Source organism: Poromitra crassiceps, assembly GCF_964638095.1.
Source record: "Poromitra crassiceps genome assembly, chromosome: 30".
Taxonomy (NCBI): Eukaryota; Metazoa; Chordata; class Actinopteri; order Beryciformes; family Melamphaidae; genus Poromitra; species Poromitra crassiceps.
Window position 1 is genome coordinate 11,602,020 of NC_139652.1, and position 12,314 is coordinate 11,614,333.

General features: G+C 42.8%; 2 protein-coding genes across 2 annotated transcripts; both read left to right on the top strand.

Moving 5' to 3' along the window:
• Positions 1-1,155: 1,155 nt before the first annotated feature.
• On the top strand, positions 1,156-3,644 carry LOC310800397 (troponin I, cardiac muscle-like; the record flags this gene model as incomplete). The annotated part of the gene is made up of 7 exons (XM_083662997.1): positions 1,156-1,166; positions 1,325-1,331; positions 1,828-1,872; positions 2,091-2,222; positions 3,007-3,096; positions 3,187-3,360; positions 3,552-3,644. The coding sequence occupies 7 exons, from the start codon at positions 1,156-1,158 to the stop codon at positions 3,642-3,644; spliced, it is 552 nt and encodes a 183-aa protein (XP_083519123.1).
• A 2,974-nt stretch (positions 3,645-6,618) lies between these two features.
• bpgm (2,3-bisphosphoglycerate mutase) lies at positions 6,619-9,896 on the top strand (the record flags this gene model as incomplete). Its single annotated transcript, XM_083663053.1, has 2 exons — positions 6,619-7,219; positions 9,721-9,896. The coding sequence occupies 2 exons, from the start codon at positions 6,619-6,621 to the stop codon at positions 9,894-9,896; spliced, it is 777 nt and encodes a 258-aa protein (XP_083519179.1).
• Between the last annotated feature and the right edge of the window lie 2,418 nt (positions 9,897-12,314).

Here is a 12,314-nt window from a genome sequence, read left to right on the forward strand (position 1 = left end):
TTAGCCCTGTGCTCCTCGGTGAGGAGGCGGAGGAGTTAAGACAGCATCACAGGTGAACAGTCACACGGCAAGAACGTTCACACGTAAGAGCAGGAATGTTGCGGACAGAGCAGCTATTTTAGTGAGCCACTCACATGGGCGCCGGAATCTATATATCCACCCCGGTTTATGTCCTTCTGCTCTCACAAAGACTGCCTGTGACTATTTGTGACCTACTGTATATAAGGTAAGGACTTTTATTTTGAAATAATTCAGGGGGGATGCAGAAGTGGATGAAATAAAAAAATGAAGATCAATATATATATTTTTTAAACACACACACAAGATTGTTCTGTCCTCAAAAGCAAAGCTTTTGTGTAAGCATTAGTAGAAAGTAGATAGGAAGATTACTCGTAAGTCTAAGAGTAACCCATAATGCGCTTTACTTTTGTAAAAGCAATGATTACATAAAACGTCTTTTTTCTTCTTCTTTGTGGTCCAAATGGGGGATATCTCGTTTTGGAATGGAACCTCTTCAAATGTGATTAAGCCAGGGGATTTTTCCCCTTCTGTTTGGCGAGCGGCTGGCTGCATCTGATCGTGTCCAGAAGAGTCCAAGTTGAAGTTATAAATAACACGACGCATTGTGTGTTTGATTTATGTGTTTTGCTTTGCATAGGAATCAGTTGGATGGCATTTTCATTGCTTATCATTTCTCAGTGCCATAGAGACTACTAATGATCTGGCATCATGTTAAAGCATTCCCTGCGGGTTATTTTTGAAACCCATAAAAAGGCATTATCAACTATTTTGAAATCCGGTTATTTTGGCTCTATAGTTCTAAATTACTTGTTAGATAACTTCTTACATAACTGTGACTATTTGGGGTTTTGTTTTAGAGTTTGCTTGTTGTTGTTTTTTCAGTCCTTATGTTATGACCTTAAGATGATGTCGTCCATATTGCCCCCCTGCTATGGAACAAGCAATGTTGTGTGGGGTTTCTAAACGCCCCAAAATGATCAAAAGAAGCTGACAAGTGATTTGACCAGTGCTTAAATATAGTTACACATTTTCTTCTTCATAGTAAATGGACAGGGACAAGTACTCTGCAATAAAATAAGCGCTTTTTTGTTGTTGCATTGTTAGACTTGACAGGAGACACACAGAACTGCAACCATGTCTGAAGCGTAAGTATCCATGTCTCATTCCTTTCGTCGCAACATAACTCTTGTATTGCCACATGCTAACCTACCAAAACGACAAATTCATGTGTAGAACAAACACATAATAAAATGCCCTTTTTCTCTCTTTATGACTTGTGGATGCCTCTTTCCTGATTGGACAGACCTCCGGTAAGTTGATTATCCTATCAAAGATGGAATAAATCACTGTCACAATAATATCGGACCCATCTGTTGTGAGACTTGAAAGTAATTGTGTTGAAGCATGATGAGGTATTCTATATTCCAAAGAACATGATCATTATAATCCAAATAATAGAATAATGTAGATCATGTTTGCATCTCTTAATGATTAAAGGTGAAGTTGGAGTTGAATTCTGGCTTGACACAAAGTAAATGAATTCAATATCTTATTAGTATGAACAATAATAACAGAAGAAAATACGGTTGTCAATTAAACTGTGAGGGTGTAAAAATCAACACTCAGTGTGCATGTTCACATCCATCAGAGTGGATTTAACTCCGCCCTAGAGCTAAATCTCAAGACTCAAGTCTTGTCAACGCCACAATGAAAAGTCAATACTTGTTATCTCGGGGGGAAATTTGATGTGTATTGTTATACGTTTGAAATGCCTCCAGAAAAATTTGTGTATATCTTCTTTTGCAGAAACCAAAGCCAAAAATCTCTGCATCTCGCAGACTGTACTTGAAGGTATTGTGTGTGTGTGTGTGTGTGTGTGTGTGTGTGTGTGTGTGTGCCCGTGCGTGCGTGCGTGTGTGCGTGCGTGTGTGCGTGCATAAGAAGAATGGTATAAGAATGATTAATAAACCAGTCATCTGGAGTTAATTTGACACTTTCTAAGCAGCACTGCAAACCACAATGTCCAATGGCTGTCCAAGTCTGACTTTGCCCAATGTGCTGTGTGCCAGACCAAGCTGCTGAAGAAGGCCATGGCGATGCTGGAGAACGACAAGCAGGGGAAAAGAGAAGAACGAGAGAGAACCCTTTCTGAGAGAGTCCCACCCCTCGAGATCTCCGGCCTGTCTGTGCAGGAACTACAGGTAGACTACAGCTTTCAGCCCCACCACCAATCATCTAATTCTAAACTCATCTGAGAAGACTTTCGTCACACTTTGTTTTATTACAGAAAGTGTATGAAACCCGTGACCAAAATAGTCGAACATTCTGTCATTTGTGTTACTTATGGTTGGAATTCTAGTGAAAATAAAGTATTACGGTTTTTGCTGGGCAGCCCCTGGAACCCCCACGATGACCGCTGGGGGCCCCCCGGACCCCACTTTGAGAAGCAGTGATGTAGACTATCTTACTTATTCTAGGTTAAAGAGAGAAGAGTAAACCGATGCTAGTTTGGCAGGTCATGGAAAATCACTCCAAACAGCCAATTTAGGTCATCTCCTCTCTCTAAGTAAAATGGTGTGGTTTGTCTTTAGACCTCCTGGGCCAAGCAGAACCATCATGAGGGCCGGTTCTGGCCAACCAGGCCTCATAATGCCCGGGTCTGATGTAGAGTGTACTGTACCGCTGGTCAAGTTTTAGAGTAAATCAACGTTAAGGCCAGAAATTCTACACCACAAAGGAAAAACAGTTAGTTCTAGTTATTCAGACAATGTTGCATGTATTTACATAGAGTGATATTTATGGAATATTCTACAAAGAACTCCATCTGTCCATTATGTCTCTTTGCACTGTATCTAAAGTGCTGTTGTCCTTGCCTCCTGTGTGTCAGTCTGTCCTGTGCAACACTGTAAGGTACCAGTATGTTTCTAGACCAGTAAAACAAATACCTGCACTTGGAAATTAAATTAAAATGTTCTTTCCCCACAGGATCTTTGCAAAGAGCTACACCAGAAAATTGATGTTGTTGATGAAAATCGCTATGACATTGCTTCAAAAGTGTCCAAATGCGACAGTGAGGTAAATAATACCCATTTAAGATATGTCACTTTTTTACATCAAACTGAGCATCGTAAACATCCAGGATGCGTCTATTGTGTTGGAAAATAGATCCAGGACCTGTCCCAGAAGATCTTTGAGTTGAAGGGCAAGATGAAGCGACCAAACCTGAAGCGGGTGCGGGTGTCTGCTGACGCCATGCTGGGCGCTCTGCTGGGAGCCAAGGTCAAAGAGTCTGTGGACTTCAAGGCAAACCTCAAGACTGTGAAGAAGGAGGACGAGAAGGTAAGGACCATATAGACTTCAACATGAATCTCTAAATGTATCCACTGTATCCACTGGTAAGGTGGTTTTGAAAGTTGTCCAATACATCTGAAACGACTTACTCATCGTTACACATTTGTTGCAGTGTACAAACTGATTAGAGGTAGACATTTTCTTAGCAAAATCGGTTGATTTGCATTTTTGCCCCACAGAAAGAGGAGGTGACTGACTGGCGTAAGAACGTGGACGCCATGTCGGGTATGGAGGGCAGGAAGAAGCTGTTTGATGGTGCCCCTGGGCAGTAGATTGGTGGTGAATGTACAGTACTCTGAAGATGTTTGCTGCTGGATACGAGGTGTAACCACTGGATCATGAGACTTTACCTCATTACAATCTAAACGAAGACCAGTTTAACAAGTCACTTGAATTGTTTCATGTTACATACTGTGATAACTTGACATATTATCTTAATGAAACTTCTCTGGGAATACATGTAGGGTTTTCATAATAGGCTATGTTATGAAAGACGTATGTATTTGATGTATATGGGTTCATGAACACAGCAGCATTACTGGCTGGCTGTGTAGCTCAGCTGCGATGTTGTTACATGTACTTGCTTGCTTTCATTTTACTTTGCTTAAATGGCATTTGAAGGAAATCCAAATGGGCAACTTTGACAACGACAGATTTGAATTTGTTCGAATTTGAGTTTGTGATCAAGAAAGTTCTGCCTTCATCATTGCATTCAAATGCTGCCTCTCCATCGTGGCCTTTGAGAACAAGATAACGTGTGTTTTCAATAAGTGATTTAGCCTGTTTGCTGTTACTGATAGAGAGTGAATACACATTCCAGCTGCAGCTATTGTTGGGGGTTGGTTGACTATTCAGAGTCATGTCATGCTGGAAAATGAATGTTGAACAAAAGGGAAACATCACACTAAGAAGACGTAATGTGGCTTGCACTGAAAGGTTATGTCACCTGGACCTGTGTGTGTGTACATGTGTGTGTGTGTGTGTGTGTGTGTGTGTGTGTGAGAGAGAGAGAGAGAGAGAGAGAGAGAGAGAGAGAGAGAGAGAGAGAGAGAGAGAGAGAGAGAGGGGGAGAGCCAACAATCCAACTGAATCCGGATTTAATGCGGCCACTGGGGCATTATGCAAACCACACCTGTCTGTCCTGTGACATGTCAAATCCTTGTGTCATTATCACATAATATTAAAACTAAAATGTTTCATCTTTAAACATGGCTAATTTTGAATATTTTGATGTGGCGCTATCCCCAATCCCATGCTACATCCTCTACACCTATGATTATTTGATTGACATTTTGCGTTCCCCCCACACCTGCATTTGTATGCAAATTGAAACAAAATCTTACGAACACTGTCTTGTCAGGTGACGTTCCTCGGGCAAAGTCGGCTCAAACTGGAAACTGGCTTTAATGGTGACTTTCTGTGGAAAGAAAGGAGGAAACATGAAAAAGGCAAGTCGAAAATAAACTAAGCTTAATCAGTTAACCTGCTACAAAACATCACCAGATACTTCTCTCTGAGCCATGCCACGCCCCCTCCATCATCCACACTGACGCCGTCACCGCTCCTGATAAGGGCATAACATGGGACAACGGTACCGCCCCTTGCGTGATGATCGCCGTTTTGATTGGACGAGCGAAACGTCAATCAGTCCACCGTTATGGAAACCGATGGACAGGCATAACGGTCAACATTCACGATTGAACTAGCTACATTTAGCCCGGGACTTCAAACGGTAAGACAATATATTTTCACATTATTCTGATTTTTGTTGCTGTTGCTGCAAGTATGCCTGTGGCTGTACGTTCTGTGCCTTATATTCGGTGTTTGTCTCGCAATGCAATGTCAATACGACCACTTGTAACATTGATTTAGGCTACTGTAGCCTACACATTGCAATGCATACATGCATACATCCTTTCAGTGATTCAGTCAGTTCGCTGACTAGCTAACAAGCTATTCATCAGTATGCATTCATTGTTTATAACGTTATACCGTTAGGTATTATTTAGCTTGTCTTAACCCTTATTCACAAGGATGAATGGAGTGCTGTGGTTATCTACTTCTAGCCTGTCACTTGCCTGCTAACATTACAGGCAACCCCTAACCTTTTGCTCCTGAACTTGCAGTAGATCAGATAGACAGATTTGCTAGTTGCTACTAAGGCTAATACATTGAGAACTAATAACTAGTTATATCCCAAGAAGAGTGAGATTTCTAGGGTGGAGATCTCATTCCACGTGATCCACATCAGTGGGTATATGACAATTGTGGGGCATGACATGACATCATCAGTGGTTATTATGACATCATCCTAACATTGCTCAGTGTTTTCCAGTTGGCCCCAATTACTAATGTGCAATGGCAGGAACCAGAATCCGGTTACCGGATACGTGTGCGCCAGAAAAATCTTCCGTGTAGCTAACATTAGTTAGCTAGAGCCTGATAGCACGAGGTGACTAAAAAGTGACATAATACATAAATGTTTTAAAACAAAACGTTGATGCAAAATATGGCATCACTGCCATGGCGACTAGTTAGCCTACACAACTTGAATCGGCGTTTCAACGGGAGAACGATATAAATGTGGCACGTATCCATCCGGTTTAGATGTTTCGGTTCCGGTGTCTAGGGCAGAAAGAGGAAAGAGGTGTAATTCACAAGTAATGGGTGCCAGGCTCTTCTCCTCGGGAAGAGCCTGGTGACGCAAAGTTACCTTGCCCCCGCTGCCCACTGACCTCGTCTCTGTCAGGGATTGGCTATTAAGTGCTGTGTTCGTTAATAACTCGGAGGTCGCAAATTGCCACTTGCTACTAGCAAAAATCAAATAAAACGCCACTTTAACTCTGAGTTCTTACTCGCAAACTCCGGTTTGATTTCTCAACCCCTAGTTTCTCCCAGCACGTCATTTGACGTTAAAACGCATGTAGGCCCGAGATGACATGTTTTCCACTTGCCACTTGCCAGCTCCGGGCCATACATGAACGCAGCAGCATTAGAACTCATACCAGGCCCTCATAAGGCCTCAGGTGACATCATCACTGATGACATCACTCACTGATGACATCACAATTCGTTGAATGACATCACTGACGACATCATCACTCGACGACATCACAATTGCTCGAGTGACATCACGGATGACATCATCGGTGATGATGTCACATCGAATGGCTCTGTGAGTGTCAATGTTTATCAAGCTGATTTCTTTCACTGAATGTGTGCAGGCTTCTGCCGCTGGTGCTTCGGATGTCCAAACACAGACTCTTTCTGCTGAGGCATGGGGAGGGAGCGTGGAACAAGGAGAACCGCTTCTGCAGCTGGGTGGACCAGAAGCTGAGCGAGGCCGGCGTGACGGAGGCCCAGGCGTGCGGCCGGCTGCTGAAGGAGCAGGGCTACAAGTTCGACATGGTGTTCACCTCCATCCTGAGCCGCTCCATCCACACGGCCTGGCTGGTCCTGGAGGCCATGGGCCAGGAGTGGGTCCCCGTGGTCAAGTCCTGGAGGCTGAACGAGCGCCACTACGGCGCCCTGATCGGCCTCAACCGGGCGGAGATGGCCCTCAACCACGGCGAGGAGCAGGTGAAGGTCTGGAGGCGGAGCTACGACGTGACTCCGCCGTCGATGGACGAATCCCACCCGTACTTCCTGGAGATCTACAACGACCGGCGGTACGCCACCTGCGACGTGCCGCGGGAAAACCTCCCCCGAGCGGAGAGCCTGAAGCAGGTTCTGGACAGACTGCTGCCATACTGGGACAGCACCGTGGTGCCAGAGATAAAGGCTGGTAGGACTGTTCTCATTTCTGCCCATGGAAACAGCTGCAGGGCCCTGCTGAAGCACCTGGAAGGTATGTATGTTCCTGACTGACCCCACACCTTTTATCAACGCTCTCTATGGGCTTGTCCTGTCAGCTTTTGTCTGTGTGGGTGTCATACTGTATGGCTAATGTATGTATGGCTTGCATGCTTTCATTTGGATTAACAACAGCTCCTGGACCAGGGGTGCCCAAATTATTTCCCATGAAGGGCCAAAACTCAATCTGGGTGGAGGGCCGAGGGCCAAAAATAAACGTTGTGGAAGAAAATTTACATTCTAAATCTAAAATAACATTTCTATATAATAATCTACTTTTTTATCTGTTTGGTAATTGTAATAATTTGCAATTGGTTATATATATTTAAAAAAAACATCTGCATTTGTGGGGAGCTTAAACATTTAATCGGTAAACACCCAGTTAAAAACAGTTGTATTTTCCACCTTTGTAATCAAGAGAGAAATTTGACTTAATTCACAACTTGAAAAATCCTCAAGGTACTTTGAAAATCAGTTTCGTAGTGGCGACGTATATTGTACTCTTTCAAAACTGTCTGCAAATGAGACAAACCGCTGTTGAATTAACTTCGCCCCAAACTTGGCCCGCGGGCCCCAAATTGGTCACCACTGTCCTGGACCCTGTTTACAGCAGTGTGGAAGGAGGACATAGAGTATTTCAGATCCAGAAATGGAACATTGAACCTGTGCAAAAAGGTCAATGAGGTTATGTTTCATTTGGTTGAGGGCTATGAAATCCACTTTGACCTTTCAGCGCTCTCAGAGGCTTTGGGGACTCCATGCATCACTGGTCACTCATTAGTCTCAATGTGAGACTCAGCCTGCTTCTGAGTCTCAGACAAGCACCCGCAAACTCCACCGCGGGCTGCCTTTCAAACTTACTCTTCCATACACGTCCAAGTCACAAACAAACAGTACTTGCCTTAAAGCCATCCATGGTTGTTGTGCGTTAAAAACAGGCTATTTGTGTTCTTGAAAGTTGCGTAGGTTTCAATACCGAAGGGTTTTTGTCATGTCAGCACCTGTCTCTGACTGTTTTTTCAATTGAAAGTGGTTCTTCCAACAGAACAGAACAGAAATGACAGGCACGGACAGGACAAAAAAAACCTTTGTATTGAAAACTACACAAAATTAAAGAACACAAATAGCCTCTGTTTTGACAGATGACAACAACCGTGGCTCTAAGGCAAGTAGTGTTGTTTTTTTGTGTGATATGGAAATGAGCCTGCAGTGTACGGGAGCTTGTCTGAGACTCAGCATGAGAAGCAGGCTGAGTCTCATGTTGAAGCTAGCTCACTCAATGACTTTATTTCTAGGCTGTTACGTATCATTATGCAGCACATGATTTACACAGGCAGGGAATGTATTGGGCATTGTCATACATTTATTTATAGCCTTATAGACTATAGATGGTTTTCACCAGAGCGCAACCACACAGCACTTCCTTTTTCTCAGCATTCGGCAAACTGCAGAAATATTCACTCGACATCGTTACTTTTGTTTTCGCCGCTCAGCTGTATAGACGGTTTTCACAGAATGGTCAGTCCTGCACTTGAATGTTTTTTTTTCTTTTATGTCCATAGCAAACACTGCAACAGGAAGTGAGCGGGGGTTCAATTTAGAATGTTTTTGTTGTCAAGTTAAAACCGTCTATAAAGCTATAAATAAATGTATGACAATAAGTACCGGTATGTATGACTATAAGTTAGTCCTATCATGACATTTTTCATGTAGGTGAAAGCATGTTATTTGAACAGCACCGTGTAGTACTGCAAACTGCAAAACTTTGACTTGTTTCTTCTACAAACTGTCTTCAGGATGGTTGCTCCTTTGTTATACTCGGCTGCAGACCCGAATTATAAACCGGAAACTGGAGTACGTTATAAAAGTTATAAATATAGTCACGTTATAAACAACTAACCAACGCTGGGGGTCCGTATGGAAACAGTGTTACTCGAAATGGTTAAAAGTTAAATGAATTTGGTCATTCAGTGGCGTTTTACTGCCATGTAACGTAACTATTACGCTAGCCGCTAGCATTAGCCACAGTAGCCGACTACCCACAATGCATTACGTTATCCCAGCACCCGAACGACACGGCTGTAGAGCAGAATGGCTCTGCTGTAATAGTGTAGTAGCCGTACTGTACCGCACTGTAGATGCTACCATTATGTATGACTAATGTTCAATAGTATGTTTAATTAGGTATACGCTATTTGCACCTAACAGAATGTTATTATGTTTAATTATGTTTAAAGTATGTTCATGCCATTTGCACTATGGGCAGTGAATACGCCACTGTCTGTGGCGTGTCTTACTGCTTTATTGCTTGTTGCCTCTTGTTTTTTATTTATATATCTTTTATTTTTTGCACTATGTTGTAACGGAGCCTACAGCACAATAATTTCACACGTGATACTTGTACTACAGAGTGACAATAAAAATCTTGAATCTTGAATCTTGAATTTCAGGTGAACTATCCCTTTAAACACTACTACCGTATGCTTATTCCAACAGGTATATCGGATGCGGACATAGCCGGCGTCACTTTGCCCACGGGGATTCCCGTTTTGCTCGAGCTGGACGAAAACCTTCGGCCCGTGAAACCTCGGCAGCTGTTGGGAGACCAGGTGCAAATTCAGGCAGCCATTAAGAAGGTGGAGGACCAGGGGAAGGCCCGGCCATCGACCTGAACGCAGGCTAGCTGGCCGTAAGGCTTACAATAGATCTGTTCCGGTTGCCTGCACGCCATTTTGATTAGGTCCAGCAAAACCAGACTCTTCAAGACACTTACAAATACACGAATTAATCATAACAACAGGTTGTGTTAGTGATCGGAGTCTTACAGTGAAGTTACTGTATTCAAGATGTGGGTGGCATCATAAACTGTACAGTCAATGGGTGGCACCTGGTCCAACAGGTGAAAAAAGAACTGAAGCGTCTTGTACTGTGAGTGTCTCAGCACTGTGAGTTTCCAGCACTGTGTGTTATGTGTAAGCACTGAGGGAGTGTTTGGTTTTAACCAGATATTGAAGCTAAATTATGCTGCCTGTACGGATAACCTACCTGTGTAGATCACTCATCATGTGATGTGAGTGATATTAAAAAAATATTTAAAATATATTTAAAGTGTAGCTCACCGTTACATTGATGCACTTTGGAATATTTGTGCATTAAAACATGTGCCTTCAGTATTCATTGGGTTAGTGCTCAAATTCAGCTTCTCAGTATTTAAACGCTTCTTACGAGTAGAGTACCAAACAGGTTTTGTGGCTATTTTTGAAAAGCACTTCACTAACGGATACCTCATGGAAATTGGTTTGCCAGGTCATTCATTCCAGGAACAGGAGTTAATTGTGAGCCACAGAAATGCTGTAAACACTAGCACTGAAATCCTTTCCTTTTGTGAGTTTCCCCTCAATCTCCTACTTGGTGAGATTTTCCCCCCATTATGAGATAAGCGATCTATAAGACGGCTTAGTTTAAACAGGCTTGTTTATACAACCATGCCTACAAACATTGATACGATAATTGGGCTTGGGAATCAATCCCAGAATGCAATGCAAATCAATCCCAGAATGCATTTTGGGATTGTCTTCCACCACATTGGTTGATTTACAACCGTTACTCATTCATAATATTGGCTACACGAGGACGCTACCAGCTGGCATTTTTGCCCTGTGTTCAAGCTCCACCCCCTCTCCACGGCGAGACCCATTATTGCAGCCTTTCACAAAATTTGGTCACCCCACCCGCCAATAAAAAGATGCAAACGCAAAAAAAAATTCTTGAACGCAAAGAAAACACCAGAGCAGACACTGCGTGACACCAACTAAAATGGCGACAGAAACTTCACGTCACATTCCCAAGCCCAATTGGCTCAGGCTTTGCACTTTTGGGGATGTGCGGACTTTTGTGGCATTTGGAATCATCCCCTTGCTAATTAAATGCAACAACTATGAATGGTAAATAAAACTATTTTGAATCAACAAAACTAGAGTTTTAACTGTTGGAAAAACCCAGAAGAACTATGTTGATTTTCACCTTCAATTATAGACCATAACCATCCTTGTGTATGTCGCTTTACTGTTGCTTATGCACTGTTAATAACATGAGTGAACATGTTAAACACTCCTCACTTTATGTCTTACTTTTCATTTTGTTTTACCGTGCCATTTGAGGCAGGCTACTGTATCGTACGTCGTATTGTGTCTTGTTTATAGACGAGCACTGTGCACCATTTGTGTCTCTTGTATTGACCTATTTGGTGATTGTCTCTTGTCTGTTTTTTGTACACTGGTCCTTTAGGTCAAAATGGGAATACAAATAACTTAAGAACATTAATTTATAGAGAAATGGTAGAGAACACTGTTATATTGTGTCAGAGACGATAGAGTGTCAATGCACTTGATTCTCTTCACCTCATCATAAGATACTGTAGTTTTGCCTGATGAAATAAAAGGGAATTCAAATCTCAAGTTCTTGCTTTTTGTCTTGTGGTCCTTGTTGAACTGAGCTCAGAGGGCTCATCTCGCTGTTATGCCAGATTGATAGAGTTGGCTGTAAAAGTCCTTGACTGAGCAATAGCAACAACAAGTAATGAACATAAGCTGCTGTTTGAGAAGGTCAGACGTGAATCCAATTTGGAATCTGGTTGATTGAGCCCACTGGAAGCGATACACAATCGAGTCTGCTTAGTTACCACAGATGGCTCCTTCATTTCTCAGCTATTCCTGTCATTTGCCCAAACCAACGGGACTCAAGGCTGCCAACGACAAACCCTCTGGCAGGATGGAAAGGCTCCATAAAGGCTAATCCATAAAGGACCACGGTGATCAACATTATTCTTCATTCGCACCTATGTGGCATTATAGCCTAATGATCCCATTATATTGGTAGATAAGCTATAATGCTGTTTTGTTTAAGTTAAATGATCAAAGTTATCCTTTATTTATCCCCATTGGGAAATTCGTCCTCTGCATTTGATCCATCCTCTACTAGGAACCTTCCTATAGAACTATAGGAGCAGTGGGGCAGCTGCAGTGCAGCGCCCGGGGACCAACTCCAGTTCTTTTCGCCAGTGCCTTTGGTCAGGGGCACTGACAGCAGTG